The following is an 18,734-nucleotide window of genomic DNA, read 5'->3' on the forward strand; positions in this document are numbered from 1 at the left end:
GGGTACTCAGCATGTGTTCAACATTTCTCTTAAGATCAACGCTGAGAACTTTGGCTGCGACAGTGCCATCTATTTTTTCATGATTTTGTTCAAAAACTGTCATCAGATTAGGCCAGTTCTTGATATAGTGCTCAAAACAATTCACTACTGAGTTTCACCGCTTGGTTCCTCCCACTTTTTTCAGAGCAGCTGCTGCAAAGTGGTTGTTACCGAAGTATTTTGCAATTTCAACAACATTAGCCTTTATTTCTGGAACACTGAAGTCTTTGGCTAGGAGATGCATCACATGAGCACTGCAACCGTATGTTATTAGCTCGGGACTCTCTTCAAGCTCTTCTAAATAATTTCTTCTCATTTTGGATACATTTGCAGCATTTTCTGTGACCAAACTGCATACCAGAGATTTGAAATTTTTTTTCCCACAGTTTGTTATAGCTTTTACTGCTATTTCTAGTAAGTATTCTGCTGTGTGTGTGCATTTCCTGATGTATCAGTTGTTTCTGTAAGGAAGACATTCCCTTCTTCTGTTGTCACACAAGCACATACAACAGGATCATTATGGACATTGCTCCACCCATCAAGACTCAGGTTAACAATTTTACCCTCTAAACTTTTTGCACACTGCTCAATTTTTCTTTCATACACTTTATGCAAATTTGCCTGCAACATCTGCTCTGTTGGTGGACTGTATCCCAGTCTTAGTGACTGAACCACGTTAATGAAGTGTGGGTTCTCAATCATATGGAAAGGAGAGTTTGTTGCATAAACAAACCAGGCAATTTTTTCATCAATTACCTCTTTTTGTAATCTGCTGGTTTTTAATCACAAACTTATCTATGGTTGTTTCTGGATGATGGAGATTTTTTTTTTCCTTTTTGCTACAGCTGATATACTGTAGCTATGTGACATACATGATGTGACTGAAATATTATCATTGGCAAATAACTCTGAAACTATGGAAAATTATGGTGATCTTGAAGGTGGATAGTCTTCAGAATCCTGTATGTTGAGGATGGATTCTCCTAAACAAAATAAGTCAATGCAGTTATTTAATTATTATTACCATACTGCTCATTTAGTATTACTCATTGCATTCACTGACACTCAGTACTACTTTAAAGGGGAAATTGTAAAAAGAAGATCTGTCTATTTCAGTTATTTTTTTTTTTAATCACAACTGCATCTAAAATGATAGTACCATATAGAGTAACAACTATATTTTTTGCTCAAACACGACAATTTAAGAAGAGTCCAGAAGGAAGACAGGCAGTCCTTAAGAAAGTAGCATGAAATAAAAAAAAAGTTTACCAACCTGAAGATCCTGCATATTCAGACAAGTTCTTTTCATCATCTTCAATACAGCTTCCTCCTGAGAAGGAACACTTCTCCTGATGTTGTTTCATTCGGGCAACCAGACTTTGCATTTCTTTGTTGCACTGTTTGCATTTTGCAAGCATGCCTGTTTTACCCACAGGTAGAGGAACTTAATTAAAATATTCCCAAACCGGGTCTCTTTTACAGTCTTCTGCCATTATAGGTTTTCCCTTCTAGTGAGAGAATGGTATGGTAGATCTCAAATCAATGAAGGCTACACTCAGAAAGACCTTAAGACTTCTGGAATATGCTGCTCAAACAGTTTCACTTTTGTTTCTACTGCCTGTCACTCCCTTCTCACATTTATCTCCAGACTTCTTCTCCTTGTCCAGATCTATTCCGCCCCCAACAATCTTCTATTCATTGAACTTTTTGAAACTTTGCACTTTTAGAGAGATATAAGGGATTGACTCTGTGTACACAAATTTGCAGAGGGACAATAGGGTTGAGGTCTGTTATTTCTCACCTCTATATATTATTTATTTATTTAAAAACATTTTTGCTGTTAACAAGCATGTTATCTCTGGAGTGGAGACACAAATTCACAGGTTGAGAACTGCAAAACTAAGCATCTCTGATGGTATCTTCTAGACTGAGCACTGAATCCCATTGGGTAGATAGAAAGATTAATTTAAATAATCTATACAGAAGCCCCTGGAATCCCATAAGATTGGATCCCTAATCCATTAACTATTGGAACTCATTTACAAAACTTTTCTTAAACATTACATGAATATATTGGCTCATACTATAGAATTAGAATTTATAATCCCTATTCCATGATGAGTTTGTTTTAATTAAGATACATTATAGCTCAAAGATATCTTTAGATAGGTTTTTTCCCCTCAAAAAGCAATTTATCAAAAAAACCCAATTTAAAAAAAAAAAATCATTGATTTTTATCCACCCTGCCACCAGCTCTTTACCAAGGCAAATAAGTATTCTAAACTAAGTAAACCTGTCAAAGAAAAGGGTTTATGGAAAAAAAAGCTCTCCAAAATAAAAGCAGGAGATACTCCAAAAAGAAGACAGCAATCAGAGACCTGCCTCTTTGGAAATAAAAGAGAATTTACTGTTCAGCTAACCAAGCTTCTTTGTAGGGGAATCAACAACTCATTTTTTCTTCTGACAGTTAACACTATCTCCATCTACTGGCAGGAAGACTTGCACCTACTGCTCAGGCTGGCATACAGCAATAACGGAGAATAGGTCTTCAGAGTGCGGATCAATGGCATGACTTGCCCCCAGACTAATGTTAATTTGAATGCAGTTTTAGGAACCACAGCTCAAAGATGCAACATCACATCACATATAGAGCCTAACCTAAAACAAAAAGGTAAATTTTTCACTTGCTAATAGTAATGCAATACATAGAGGAGAAAAAATGCTCTCACTTGTTGCCCATCTTGATAGTTGTCTATACTTAATGTCTGTGTTGCCATCATGGTTAATGAAGGGTTTATAATGTCAAATCATCACAAGAAAGAACACATTCTAGAAAAGAGTAAAAGATGTCAGTTACAAAAATATTTTTTTTAAAATGGATTCTACACAATGCAAAAAATGTTACCAAAATTTGTGTGCGCAACAGCAAAGTGACTCAGTTATTTAATTGATAATGCAATTATATTAATTTTTTAGGCAGCCATCACTCTCGCAAACAAAACATTTAAATTAATTGAGCTATGGCAATTTAAGGCTCTGAACCCTACATGTTTTCCTTCTGTAATGTATCTAGTCATCAGGAGTGCTTTGGCTGTTGCCAAATCTTTCCCACACTCTTGCATATCACTGTAGTATATGACCATTAAGATGACTAATTATTCATTATTTTCCAGATGTATTCTATTTTCTAGATATTAAAAACTGTCTCAAGTGGAGTTTTTCCATTGAGAAAACATTTCAGATTGTTTGAAGAATATTCTCCACTTTCATTTTGTTGAAGGATTTTCGTATCATGAACAGAGGAAGTCACAGCTAAGGATACTATTTAGTCACAGAGATCACGGTAGTCACGGATTCCATGCCTTTACTGGACTCCATGACTTCTTTGGCTGTCAGGGACTGAAGCCGGGACCATGGCTTTGGACTGGGCTGTGAGCCCCTGTCCTGGAGCTGTGACTGTGCACGTACCCCTTCCCCCTTGGCTGCAGCTGGGGCTGTGTGCCCTGCCCTGTAGCTGGGGCTGGGACTGTGTATCCCCTACCCCTTTGTCTGGGGTTTGAGCCAAAGCCATACGCAAACCACCACCCCACATGCTGGGGCCAGGGCCAAGGCCAGGCGCCACTGCCGCACTCCCCACACCAAAATGGCTGGAGCCATCTGTTGTTGTCCATTCCTCTCTCCCCGCTGGGGCTGTGTGCCCCTGCCCCGTGGCTTTGGCTAGAGCTGGAACCAGGGCTATGCACTTCTCACCGTGGCTGCTGCCAGGGCTGGAGCCAGGACTGTGTGCCTCTGCCCCACAGCTGGAGTCAGGGGTGTGGTGCCCCCGCCCATGGAAGTGGGGCTGGTGCTGTCAGTCCATACCCACAATTGGGGCTCCAGCTGTCATTCTTCTCTACCTCTCCCCTCTTCCCCCCCAGCCCTGTCTCCTGGTTACTTTTAGTAAAGTCACAGACAGATCATGGGCTCCTGTGAATTTTTATTTATTGCCAGTGACTTTTACTAAAAATAACCATAACAAAATCTTAACCGTAGTCTTCGCTCTTTGGGACAAGCCTTTGTATGTGTTTATATGGCACCTAATGGGGCTGCTATCCTGATTGGGGCCTCTAGGCACTACTGTAAATTTTCACTGATTTTAAGGCCATAAAGGTCCATTATGATCATCTGATCTTCTGCATAATGCAGGCCATAGAACAGCACCCAGCAAATTCCTAAATCAACCTTTTATCCTGTGGTTGAGCTCGAGCATAATGTTTAGAAAGACATTAATTTGGTGAAGAAAGGGGACTGGATTCACATTCCTAGATCCTTTAAACCTTTGTTTACAGTTTTAATGAAAAACTAGGAGGAGGCTATTTTCTGGTTCTGGTTTGGAGGCAGCAAAGATCTCAAGAGAACAGGATTTTTACAATATTTCAGTCCAAGACAGTAGAAGCCTCACAAGAACACCTGATCTTGGCAGAAGTTACACCATTCCAAGTCAAAAACCTCACAAGAAGCAGATCATGAGATTCTGTCATTTAATAACAGAAAGCCTAGGCCTGATTTGTGTATTCTTGGCCCATCTCCATTTAAAATGCAACTCTCCTTATACTCACCCCACACAACCCCAAAGCAAGCACTGAAGATATAAGAACTATTAATACTGCATTGCATTCTCATTAATCTCTCTATATACGGGTGGGCAGAGATGCTGGAACAAAATTTTTATAGTGGGAGTGCTGAAAGCAGAAACCATGTATTCGGTTGTTACTACTTCTTCAAGCCAGGGGATGCTGCTACACCACCAACACCCCTAGTTCCAGCACCCCTGGTGGTAGGGCAGAAATTAATCTTCTTCATAAAACTTTTCCATTATAACAATCTTTCTTACATAAGATTTCTCATGACAAAAAAGAGTACATTGCTATATTGCCATAAACTTACACACATGAATATTGGGATAAAAATCAAAACAAGAAAGGTATTTTGTACCTAGATATTACAACACTAGACTTCTATAACACCTTTAAAGGGATCTTTAAACCTCATTGGTCCATAGTGATTGACACCATGGTAAACAGGATGTAAGCGGTGGCCAAAAGCCTGGTTGGTAGTTGATATTTGTACCTCCATCTGGTGAGGGAGGTCCCTAAAGGTTCTCCACCTTAGGTGGACTGGAGAGCAGTGCCTCCTTCCACAGGTTACCTAGAAATACAAGACCGGACTGATGTGGGAGGTCACTAAAACAGCCTTACGGCTCAGTTTTTCCATCTATAAAATGATATAATGCTTTCTTCTTTGAGTGCTGTCCCTGTGGATGCTCTACTTCAGGTGTCGGTGCATCCCGGTGCTGTTGATCACACATTGAGTAGAAGTGTCCGTTTGGGACACACGTGTGCAGTAGTCATCTTGCGACACAGTTGGCATCTCATCTAGTGCACGCATGACCCTCACAGAGGAGAAGACCAGGTAGATACCACCCTACCCCGCGATCAGGACCCCGACCTCTCTGCCACCTCACCATCAGGGACCACCTAAATGGAGACACTACTCTATTCTCTCCTGCTCCTCAAAAGATTGTGCTTCAGGCTAAGATCTGGATACCGAGGAGGATGGGGAGCGTCTAGATCTTTCCCTCCGAGTATTCTCCCTCTGGGAAACTTTTGCGTAAAAGCAACCCATGAATCCCAGCAAAGTCATTGCATGGGCATAAGCCTGGGGGGGCACCCATGGGTGCCCATACCAAGGCCTGGAATCACACCTGATCTCCTGGTATCTAGTATGCGTATGCAGATCACACTGTGTAGTCCATGATATATGGGGGGTACGTAATATCACTGAATACAGACATCGACATCTTTGTCTTCACTTGAGAAGGAGCGAGCAGTCCCAGATGGTGATGGTGAACAATGTGGTACCGGTTACACTGTGCGGAGACAGGTGCATTCCGCTGGGAGCTCCGTGCAAAGCAGGGGTGATTCCCGAGTCTCAGAGATGAGCAGGTCTTTTGGGAATCTAAATTCCTGTAGTACCGGCATCAACAACATCGGTATCAGGGACAGTATTTGTGTCAGTACCATGAGAAGCGTGTGCATCAATGCCCATACTGTTGGTGCTGATGGTGTTGAGATGACTATGTGCTCTGGTGATTGTGAGGTAGGTGGTGGCAAAGTTCTTGTCAGTGCTGAAGCACTTGGTACTGTGTATTTAGGTGGTGTCCTCTGTGCCATCTTTGAGGCTCTGGGCTTCTCTTTGCCTCTATCGCCTGACAGTGCAGTCTTGTTCAGTCCACTTCTCTTGGGGTCCTTGGACTTATCGGCAGTGTTGGTACTGGAGGTCCCAGGGGAGTCAAAGATACTGTGTTTAGTACCTGACGGCATGGAGGCTACTGACCTTGTCAGGGAACTCTTTCTGGGATAGCTCCTTGGTAAGCAAACTTGGGGCCCTTTTCTTACTCTCTTCGTGAGAGTCTGCTGCCTCTCTCTTCATGGATAGTGGAAAGTGTGAGGTGGCAGATGTCAGTGCTGTTGGTGATCGTTGCTCTGGATAGATGCCAGGACTGGAGTCTGAGGCTAGCCGCAGCAAACTCTCCATCATTAAAAGTTTCAGCTTCAATTTACAGGCTTTTCAGGCCCGAGTTTTGAGCTTGAGACTGTGTGTGCATTTTTGTGGGAAGCACACTTCTCCCAAGCAACGAATGCACTGGGAGTGCCCGTTGCTCATGGGGATGCCTGCCGGCAAGAGAGGCACTTTTTGAACCCGGAATATCCTGGCATAACCCCCATGTAGGGATAACTCCTGTGAAGGAAAGAATTTAGGAAACACCAATCTGATGTCACTAAAGGGTAACGAGGAGGGGAAAAAAATTTTTAATAAGGAGAAAAAGGGAAAGAAAATGGAAGCAACTATCATTATAAAGAGCACTAAAGGCACTTGCCTAGAAAGGGCTCTGCAAGGACTCCGTCTCAGGACAAGGGCAGTTGCAAAGGAACGGATGGCGACTGGATTACACAGCCCTATATAGCTGCTGCTCACAACGTGAGACCGGAGAGAATGGGCTCATGTGCAGTCCAACAGGCACTGCTACCAAAAATCTCAGATCCTAGGTACAGGGATGCATACACACCTAAGGTGAAGCACCCACAGGGACACTACTCGAAGAAGAATCTATTTTTTTAAATGTTTAACTGCCATCTCAAATTTAAGACCTATTAAAACAGGTTTAAGATTTTCTACTAAAACTTCTCTCTTCTCTGACTTAACTGACAACCTTACAATACTTCCAAAATCTATATTCTCTCTCCTCCTCTTCATATATCCAATCCCTGTAATTCCAGTTGTTTCTTCCTCTTTAATATTTCCAAATCTGTCCTTTTCTCATTGTGACCATTGCTCAAAACATGTCTACACCCGATCATCCTCTTATCTTTTACCATTCCAATATATTACTAATGTTAGTTTTCTCACACACCATTTGACTACCACATTTTATTCTTAAGAACATAAGAATGATCATATTGGGTCAGACCAATGGTCCATATAGCCCAGTATCCTGTCTTCTAATAGTAGCCAATGCCAGATGCTTCAGAGGGAATGAACAGGATATATTTATATCAAGTGATCCATCCCCTGTCATCCACTCCCAGCTTCTGGCAGTTAGAGGCTGAGGAGATCCAGAGCATGGGATTGCATCCCTGATCATCTTGGCTAATAGCCATTGACGGACCTGTCCTCCATGAACTTATCTAATTCTCTTTTGAACCCAGTTATAGTTTTAGCCTTCACAACATCCTCTGGCAATGAGTTCCACTGGTTGACTTTAATTGTGTGAAGTAGTACTTCCTTTTGTTTGTTTTAAACCTGCACCCTATTAATTCCTCCATCCTTCCCATCTCCTGCCGTATAAAATTAAAGCTCCTTCTCATCACCTAGAAGGGTTTACATAATCTTTCTTCCACGTACATCTTTGCTCTCATTTCTTCTTCTCCCCTCAATTTCCTATGCTTTCTTCCTCTTCCCCTTCACTCCTCCCCCGACCACTTATCTTCCTCCTTCCTTCATCTCCTTCTTCCATTCTCAGATCTCTGCCTTCTAGACTGCTGCCAACTACCCCCAAACAGCCTCCTTGGCTTCCTCTGAGAAATTCCCTCTCTGCCCCCCTTCAAATAAGTCCAGCTCTCCTATATCTTGTGCTTATCTGATCGTACTAAGACTAATCTCTTCAGGATGGTGGGAGTATTTATGTTCTGTAAAAGTTTTACAGCACAAGAAAACTTTATTTTAATATAGATTTTTGCTATTTAATTTCTTAAACGTGGTGCTAAATATTGTGTGTAGCACTACCCATTAATGTAACAAGGACTAATAAAAGGTTCACATTTTATACTACTTTATAAATACCACCTTAGGAAAGTCCAATAAAAAATAAAATAAAAAAGGATAATGAAATTATAAAGTATTTAAATGGGGGTTTCATAAGCCAAATTTTCATTTATTTTCTTGGGAATTAGATCAACGTGTTTTCTCCAATCCTTAGATACTTGGAGGTTTCCATTTTCTAACCCAAATTTATTAAATAATGACTTCTAAGTTAGTGTCATTCCACTGTTTAATTATGGAATGGAAAGAATGAGGAACATTTCAAAGTTCTTGCTACATTTGTCTTGGGTTTACTATTTAAATTCCATTATCCCATATATTTACTAGAGGAGCATATTTAGCTTGAAGGTATCAATTAACTGCTACTCCATCTCCATAAAACTATAGATTCAGTATCTGTTTTTTGGAATGGCAAAATATTACAGATTTCTCCAGTATAGAAGTTATAAAGAGGGGAAGGTGGGAATAGAAGGAATAAATGCATTTACTAATCAAACCTGTATTATTTCGTTACTGTACTGAGACACATGATAGTAAGGACTAAGCAGTCCTGTGAAGACCAGTGTTCATCTTAACAGTTACATTGGAGGTTTCAGTAAAATTTGTATGATTCTAAAGGGCCACATTCTAAAGTGGCAGCTTTCTCAGTGTTTCATCATATCTTCAGGTGTGTCTCTTTTTCTGTTTTATCTGATAGTTTATACTTGGGGAAACCCATGTAGATGTCTTCACTTGTAAATGGAGTGAGGAAAAGAATGTACATTTTTCCCTACTGTTATAGGCTACTCACATTTCATGTCTTAGGGTGATATCAGAGGGACAAACCAACATAGCTCTATAAATTTACATTGTGCCTCTCTGATCTACTATAATTATTTGAATAAGTCAAATTAAATGGATAAAAGAGAATCAGAAGACATAATTTGGTAAAATCCTTTTGAAAGTTCATATTAAGTCCCTCACAGAAGGCTACTATGGAAACTATGTAGTTGCCGAATGAGAGATGATGTTCTGTTCTTAGTCAGAAACTAGTCAAGAGAGAGAACAGAAAATAGGAATAAATCATTGATTTTCAGCGTGTAAAGAGGTTAACAGGGAGTCTGTCAAAAGGAATCTTTTTCAGACTAATGTAATTGCATACCATTATTAAATGACCTGAAAATAGTGTGAATAGTATTGTGGCAAAATCTGAAGATAAGTTATGTAAACTAATCAACACTACAGAAGAACATGAGAAACTTAACAAGGTCCTAACAACAGCCTGGATGACCCCATCATGCCTGATTCTGACACAGAGGAGACTCTCCACGTTTGCACTTCCCCCCACCTATGTGGAAGGGGAGGAGGAAGAGATATTTGGTAATTGGAAGCAGATCAGTAGCTCATTCCACTGAAAAGGGCTCCAACATCATCACCTCTAAATGGAACATTTGAGGAGGATCTCTAAAAGGAATCCTATCATAGCTGTCCTCCCCTATAGCCTCCTTCTGTGGATGAGGAGGATACTGAGCAAGCCAATGACAGATAAAAATTCACCAAAGACAACTCTAAGGTAATGCAAACTGAAAAGAACAATTTGAGCTAATCATGCACACTGATTGGCTCTAAATTAACTGAATCCACTCAGGAAAGACTGAGTCTTCATTGTGTATAACTAAAGAAACATAACTGTTCATTATGCAGTGGTGGCAAAAAAAAAACACAACCAAAATATGTCAGGTTTTATTAAGAAAGGGATAATATAAGAAAGAACAAAATAAATGTCTTTATATAAATTGGCTGTACATCCTCATCTGTAATACTGCACTCAATTCTAGTCAGCAAAAATATAATTCAATTAAAAAAAGGATAGAGCAGAAATAGAGAAGGTTCACAGAACAGCAACAATGATGATTAGAGGCATGGAAAGATTTCCTTGTGTGAACAGGAAGGTCTATGTAGTTTAGACAGGAGATCAACAGGTGAGCTGAATCAGGTATATAAAATGCTTAATGGTATACAGGTCAATCATGTGCTCCTATTTACTCTCATAATAAGAAAGTAGACACCCAGTGATATTAACTCAAGGCATAACTACCTTGTGGGATTCATTGGTGCAAGAGATGGCTAAAAGAGAGCTTTGTAGGATTCAATAAAGAAACAGATATTCACAGATATAAACAATGTCATTTGCAGGAAGACTAAATATGGCAGATAGTTATAAGAGATCTAAAACCTCATTCTTCAGGGTATAAACCAACCATTAATTGCCTCGGGTCATGAAGTACCTTCTACGGAATATTAGTGCACAATTGTTCCTTATAGGATTTTTTGTTTATTAAACTACACCTTCCTCTGAAGCATTTAGGACTGGCCAGTTAGATAGACAGATACTGTAGATGTGGGGGCCACTGACCTGATCCAGTACGACTAGTAGCAGTACCAGTAGTAGTACCAATACTTTCTATACAACTGTCCATGTTTGTGCGTTCATACATAGCAAAGTAAAAATAAATAAAGAAATAAAGAAATAAAAATGGGTATTTCTCCTGCCCAAGGCAGGCTAGCGAGGAACAGACTGCACTTTCCATTAAAATACAATGGAATTTGCCTCCATCTGCACACTGCCTGTTAGAGGAGGAGTTAACATGGTACCAGCTGCAAGGAAGCTCTCACCCCTTTATTTCAACTGGACGTAGAGGCCATTGTCTTATTCCAGCAGATTGAATTCCAGGCTCATTGCTGCACAAGATAGCAGATACACACCTAGAAATCAACAAGGAAAAATTCAGATGGAAATAATAAGTTGGCAAATAGCTTATCAGCTGGAAACGAATTTCCCCCCCCCCCCCAGAAAACAGAGTAATAAAAACAAGGGTTAGAAAAAAAAAATGTAATGGTAAGATGTTTTTTCTACCATTTCTATTTTGGGGGAAAAAAAGGATGTATTAAAAAAAAGAATAAACTGCCCAGTCTTTATTGTGGACTTGCCCTGATCTTACGACCTCCAATGTTGCTTTTGTTAGTGCTTGCAAAAGAAAGCAAATATTGTGACTGCTGATCTTCTATCCATTGTATGTGGAACCTTTGTATTTTACTCTCTGGATAAACATCTATTTGCTTAGGCAACACAAGGCCAATTCCAAAATAAATCCAGTGATGGCAAATCGGAACAACTGTGTACTGTCTTAAAGGAAGCTCTTCCATATCAAATCAAACACAGAGCCAAGAACTATTAATCAGCTCTTTTGATATACTTCTTAATTGTACTCTCTCAAAATAAGTTCAACAATTATTAGTGAAAAAATAACTGACCTACTACATGAAAAAATATGCAGAATGTAATGTTGGAAATTATTCATCCCATATGCAGAGAGCTGGTAGGTTGTATTGTAGGTTTACATAGTTTAAAAAGCCTTCTTTAAATTATCACTTAATATTGAATTATGTTTGACATATTCAAACTAGCATTTAATTAGTGCTGATGCAGAAATTATGAAAATATACTCAGAAAATATGGTTCCTGAAAACACTACTGAAAAATGGCAGTTAACCCAGAGCAAAGTTTATGGTCAATAAAACTATCTCAGGGGAATGGTCAAGATGCTAACGCCATACAGAGGTCAAATGGTGAAACAACAACTAAAAAGTGGTCATTCTTTAATACACAGTTGTGATTTAAAATAAAACTATGTATTCACTTATTCAAGACTCCATATTTCTAATCATAAAGCATTTTTTCTAAAATTTAGCTACAATGAAAAAAAGACAAACCCCAAATCCAAATTTTGGAAACTGAACTGGAAATGGTTGGATTTGAGATGTAGAACTTTAGTTGTGTTCAGTGTAGAACCGGTACCTCAAACTGTCAGTTTTTATTCCTGGGATAAACTATAATGAGGACAGTGGTTCATAGTACTTTCTCCCTTTATCCACCAAAGCCCCACCTCCCCCAAGAAGCTGGACATCCCTTGTTTTCTGCAACTCCCCACGGTTGTCTTTGTGGAGGGAGATCTGTGGCCTCAGTACCGCAATTGCAGGCAGTATATCTGGGGATTACTACATTAGCTTTATGAATGTTATCAGTACGTTATATATATTGTGGTGGACTAGGGATTGTATTCTACTCTATGGTGGAGGGTTAACACTGCTCCTCTAGGAATTAAAAACAGTCCCTTGACCCTCCCTCATGTAAGATACCAAGTATGAGCAGGGAAAGGTGCTTAAGGAGGACAAGACCCAGGTGGAAGGTTGCTACTGAAGTGTGAAGACTGAATGGGAAAAGATGCTATGGGAGGAAATTGTGTTAGTTTGGATGGGAGGGAATCACATGAGGTTGTGGTTGTGCAGTCCTCCCCATGAAGATACTTGAGGCCTTAGCAGACCACTATGTTTTCCTCTAGAAGACATCAGAGGAGACTGGAGTGCCACAGGAAATCATGGGGCCGCCATAGGTTGGGACAGTGTGAAGCCTGGGCTTGAGTCTAATATTGCTGAGGTTTTTTAAAATTAATTTTATTCCTTGTGTACTCCTACAAATAGGGGAAGATTTAAAGAGGGTAAAAAGAGAGAAGGTATGAGCACTCATATCACAGATTTAGATGCTGATAAGAAAATTAAAGGAACCAGAGAACATAAAGAGAAGAAATTCTTTAATTGCCTAAATACCAATGCTAGGACCCTGGTAACATAAGGAATTGCTCATTTTTGGGACATAAATTCAGTCTAGTTGGTATTACTGAAACCTGGTGGGATGATTCACATGATTAGAATGTTAAAATCAATGGTTACACCCTATTTAAGAAGGATAAAGGAGAGAGGGAATGGCACGCTATGTCAAAAACGCCGTTACCTGTTTCTGAATCACTGACAACTTGGAAGAAAATGATCTTGAATATTTATGGATCAATGTCCTAACAGATAAAGCACAAGATGGGGTATTAGTTGGTGTCTGCTACAGACCAGCAAAACGCACTAGGGAACAGGATGACCAGCTCCTTACACACTTATCTATAATATATAGGGAGAAATGCTCCATGATCATGGAGGACTTTAATTTGAGTGGCATATTCTGGATGTCTCATGCTGCAGCAATAAAATATCCTTGGATTTCCAAACAGTATGGATGACAATTTCCTAACTCAAGAAGTGTTGCATCCAACATAGGGGAACTCTATACAAGACCTCATCTTAATATATAAAAAGGACCTGGTCACAAAACTAAAAATTAATGGTAGCTAAATACAAGTGATCATGACTTGATTATTCTGTTTGCACACTAAATATGTAAAGTCCAGACCAGTTATATATATCACTTTAAAAGGGCCAATTTCACAAAACTTAACACACTTATGAGCCAAGTCTGATGGAAAGAGGAATTCAATCAGAAAAATGAAAATGATAATTGGGAATCATTAAAAACACCATACTAAATCCCCAAAATCTCACAATTGAGGAAGAATGCCATATTGGTTTAAAAAAAAAATCTCCCTGGTTTAGAGAGGAAGTGAAGGCACTTATAAAAAAATTATATAAACAAATGGAAAAAAGGAGACGTTGATAGCAGTTAATATAAATCAGAAGCTAGGAATGGTAGAATATTGATAAAGAAAGCAAAGGGATACAAGAAGATATCTATGACTGGAAGAGTTAAGGACAGTATGGAGTTTTTTAAAAGTGTATTAGCAACAACAGGAATCCTAACAATAGTATTGACCCATTACTAGATGAAAACGGTAGATTTATCAGTAGTCATGCAGAAAAGGCAGAGGTGTTCAATATATATTTTGTTCTGTATGTAGGGGAAAAAAGAGGAAGTTTATCATATGATAACGTTCTTTCTATTCCACTAGTATCTCAGGAGGGTGTTAAACAGCAGCTACTGAAGTTAGACATTTTTAAATCAGCAGGCCCACATAACTTGTACCCAAGAGTTTTAAAAGAGCTGGTTGAGGAACTCACTGGACCATTAATGTTGATTTTCAATAAGTATTGGAACTTAGGGGATGTTCCAGAATACTGGAAGAAAGCTAATGTTGTTCCAATATTTTAAAAGAGTAAACAGGATTACCCATGTAATTATAGACCTCTCAGCCTGACACTGATCCAGGGCAATATAATGGAGCAGCTGATATGGGTCTTGATTAATAAAGAATTAAAGAAGGGTAATCAATGCAAATTAACATGGATTTATGGAAAATAGATGCTGTCAAACTAACTTGGTACCTTCTTTTGATGATACTATAAATTTGGTTGATAAATGTGTGTTGGAGTCATGTACTTAGAATTCTGTAATGCATTTTTCTTGGTACTATAGGACATTTTGATTAAGAAACTAGAATGACATAAAATTAACGTGGCACATATTAAATGGATTAAAAGCTGGCTACCTGATAGGTCACAAAAATGCAACTTTAAATGGGAAAATCATCATCAAGCAGGTGCGTTTCTCATGGGGTCCTGCAGGGATTGGTTTTTGGCCCTATGCTATTTAACACTTTTATCAGTGATCTGGAAGAAAACAAAATCCCCACCGATAAAGTTTGCAGATGACACAAAAATTAGAGGAGTGATAAATAATGAAGAGGACAGGTCACTGATGCAGAGTGATCTAGATCGCTTGGTAAACTGGGTGCAAGCAAACAGCGTGCATTTTAATACAGCTAAAAAGAAATGTATACAACTAGGAACAAAGAATGTAGGCCATACTTACAGGAGGGGGATTCTATCCTGGGAAGCGGCAACTCTGAAAAAGAACTGGGGATCCTGGTGGATAATCACCATAACATGAGCTTCCAATGAGATACTGTGGCCAAAAAGATTAATGCGATCCTCAACTGCATGAACAGGGGAATCTTGAGCAGAAGTAGAGAGGTTATTTTACCTCATATATGGCACTGGTGAGACTGCTGCTGGAATACTGTATCCAGTTCTGGTGTCCACAATTCAAAAAGGATGTTGATAAACTGGAAAGGGTTCAGAGAGCCATGAGAATTGTTAAAGGATTAGAAAATATCTGGTATAGTGATAGACTCAAGGAGCTCAATCTATTTAGCTTAACAAAAGAGAAGGTTAAGGGGTGACTTGATTAGTCCGTAAGTACCTACAAGGGGAACAAATATGTGATAATGGGTTCTTAAATCTAGTTGGGAAAAGTATAACACAATCCAATGGCCAGAAGTTGAAGCTAGACAAATTCAGACCGGAAATGAGACAATTTTTTTTTAAAAAACAGTGACAGTAATTTACCATTGGAACAATTTACAAGGGTCATGGTGGATTCTTTATCACTGGCAATTTTTAAAACAAGACTGGATTTTTTCTAATAGCTGTGCTCTAAGACAGCAGTTCTCAGTCAGGGGTCTGAGGCCCGCTGGGGGGCCATGAACAGATTTCAGGGGGTCCGCCAAGCAGGGTCAGTGTTAGACTCTCTGGGGCCAGGGTAGAAAGCCGAAGCCCCATTGTGCGGGGCTGAAGCCTGGGGCCCTGAACCTCGCCACCCACAGCTCAAGCCGAAGCCTGAGCAATTTAGCTTTGAGGGAGCCCTGTGACATGGGGCTCTGGGCAACTGGCCTGCTTGCTACCTGCTAATGCTGGCCCCGTTTTTTATATATGCAGAAAAATAGTTGTTGTGGCACTGGTTGGCCGTGGAGTTTTTACAGCAAGTTGGGGGGAGACTCAGAAAGAAAAAGGTTGAGAACTCCTGCTCTAAGACATTTTGGGGAAGTTGTAAGGCGCATGCTATACAGGAGGTCAGACTAGATGATTACAATGGCCATGGAACCAATTGAAGCCAAAATGGAGACTATTTTAGCTTGATACGGTCAGAGAGAGAGAGTGTACAGTAACTTGGCAAATGTAAAATACTCCATATCCCTATAGGTTAGGAAGTCAAAATCAAAGTCAATTTGCTTTTGTCACATGAAAAAGACAAAGCTCCATTGAGGTTTTGCTAAAAAGCAAAAACAAGGTAGCCTGAGCCCAAGGGCCCAATTCTATAAAAGAAAGCACACAAAATAATACCCTAGCATCTTAACTGAAGCATTTATATTGCACACTCATTCCCTCAATGCCTACTTCAGCTATTAAAAACACAAAGACCTGTGCATACCTTAAAGATATTGTTTAAATCAATGAATTTACTAATGCAATAATACAGCAACATAGTATACAAGAGTGTACTGTGTCGCAGGGACTCACTCATTCCACTGCAGTTGAAGTGATTATTCGTCTCTGACTTACCTAAACACTACTGAGCATATACTACAGTTGTTCTGTGTTTGTTATTTATAGGATAGCCAATAATATTGTAATCTTTGTTTGTTTGGAGGATATTCATGTGTCTATCAGATTCCCAGAGCATCAGCTTGTAAAAAGAGCTCGTCTACACAGGGAAATTGACTAGCATATCTAGAGCAGAATAACGATCCCACTATGCTGGAGTGACTTTGCAGCATGGCCATTCTATTCCAGAGCGTCACTTTTATTCCAGAATAGCATGCCCACACAGGGGAGTTATAACACCATAGCTATAGCAGAGTAATTGTTCTGTTATAGCTGAAAAGTTATTCCACTATAGCTAGTCAATTTTCCCATGCAGACAAGCCTTAAGAAAGTCACTGATATGATTTTCCATTACAGTAAGAGGAATACTTGATTTTATACAACTTTTCTCGACTGCTTTGTGATCTAATCAAGCCACTACCCCACACAGACATGAAAAAGTGTAAGGCAAAGTTAAGGTCTGAGTGCATCTTACCTTTCAAGAATGTTAAGTTGGAAATCCAAGAAATATAGAGTTAAGCTTGGATTTCTCAAGCAAGGCACCCAAACTTTGCTCATGAGGAGACAAAAGCTTACCATCATCATTTCTTTGCATGTGGCGTGTTAAAGATATGCATTACATAACACTGGTTTTTTGTTTCATAGAGACATCTCTACTGTTACTTTGTTACTACATTAATCTTTGCTTTTTTCATGTAATAATATAATATAATATAATAATAATAATATAAGTAATAATCTGGGGATGCTAAATCTGCATATGGATCATTTTGTGTCTAGTGACACTTGGAAAAGTGGATGTCACATGCCATCATAGAGATTGAGCCTATAAAGTACTATGCGTTTCACAGGAAGTGTTATGTGCCCTCAGCATTTGACAGGATTAGGTCCTTAATGATGAGTGAGTAAACACTGCCTTCAATATACAGTTTGTCAAACCAGGAATTTGTAAAATTATTTTATATGTGCTACTTATGACTAACAATGTTGTGAAGTGGCACAACCATTGTATGATTAAATGAACCTGTTTTTATGGTCACCGTTAAAATGAAACTTTACTATGGATGGATAAGGAAGTACAAGTTTTTAATTTTCTAAATGTATCACTACGAAGGCAAAATTAAACAAGTTAGGATGCCTCATTTAAGCACAACCTAACTCTGCATTTCCTTTTTTTGTTTTTACATTAGCATTCTTGAGGTAACATTCACTTAACCCAAATATATATGCCTGCAATCTCCATTTCACCTTAAAGGTTCTGGGTTTTTAAAAAGAAACCTTAGGCTAGCTAGAGGAAGGCCCCTTTTTCCTATGAACCGAAGGGTTTCCAAAGATTGGAAGGTATCCTGGAAGTCTCGAGTGAATGCTACCTGGGGCTGCTGGCTACAAAATCTCAAAATAACCAGTGTCCTCTTCACCAGATGGGAGTGGGAAGTCCTGTAATTCTACAAGGGTATTCAGAATCAGGGATCCTCTCCTACAGGACACAACAGTTCCCTTCCTCTCAGCTTCCTATTGTACATAGGACTTGGGCTGTCCTCCTAAATTCTGCAGGAATAGTGGTGAGGAATAAAGTGGATTGGAAGGAGACCTGAAGTTCAGAAGAAGTGGAGTAAGAGGGGGAAATCTCCTTATCCCTCCTTTTGCTCTCATGGCCCCATGAAGGGGATCTCGGCCTTTCCTCACTAGTCTCCAGGACCCATTTAGGGTTTTCTGGTAAATGAAGATTCCCTCACCTGCTCATGCCAGCTTCCTTACATCATGAACCTTAGAAAGCTTGTGACCTCCTGCTAGCGAACCATGGGATGCTCATCACAGTCCTCTGTTCCCACTGGCTTTAGCAGCTTTGCTTGGCTTCCAATTAGCCAAATTATGTTCATATAGGACTAACATAGGCAATGCTTTCTGAATAGATAGTTATTCAGTATTTTATTTTAGCCTCATAATTCAGTGTGGCCCATACACTTTTTACTGCACTTCATCCAAAGCCAGCACAGAATAAAGAATTATTAATTTCTTAAGGCTTTTTCTGTGGTGCTCTCAATGTAACACCTTAGTTCTTTACAAACATT

At 39.4% G+C, this 18,734-nt stretch overlaps 1 protein-coding gene across 41 annotated transcripts in view; it reads right to left on the reverse strand.

The window, feature by feature from the left end:
* The window catches only part of PKNOX1 (PBX/knotted 1 homeobox 1), a 68,911-nt gene that overhangs the window by 42,035 nt on the left and 8,142 nt on the right, over positions 1 to 18,734 (reverse strand). For 9 of the 41 annotated variants that reach the window (XM_043506719.1, XM_043506781.1, XM_043506828.1 and 6 more), the window contains 4 exons: positions 15,092 to 15,233; positions 13,232 to 13,292; positions 11,056 to 11,145; positions 2,769 to 2,868 (listed from right to left, as the gene is read on the reverse strand). The exons of 4 other annotated variants lie outside the window; for them this stretch is intronic. In XM_043506719.1, coding sequence (XP_043362654.1) covers positions 2,769 to 2,819 — 51 coding nt within the window. In that variant the 5' untranslated portion in view covers positions 2,820 to 2,868; positions 11,056 to 11,145; positions 13,232 to 13,292; positions 15,092 to 15,233. Of the gene's footprint in view, positions 1 to 1,312; positions 1,347 to 2,447; positions 2,869 to 11,055; positions 11,146 to 13,231; positions 13,293 to 15,091; positions 15,345 to 18,734 lie in introns of those variants that run through there. 28 more of the 41 variants (XM_038387571.2, XM_038387563.2, XM_043506699.1 and 25 more) reach the window with 13 other exon arrangements.

The sequence above is a fragment of the Dermochelys coriacea genome, chromosome 1 (genome assembly GCF_009764565.3).
Source record: "Dermochelys coriacea isolate rDerCor1 chromosome 1, rDerCor1.pri.v4, whole genome shotgun sequence".
Lineage (NCBI taxonomy): Eukaryota > Metazoa > Chordata > Testudines > Dermochelyidae > Dermochelys > Dermochelys coriacea.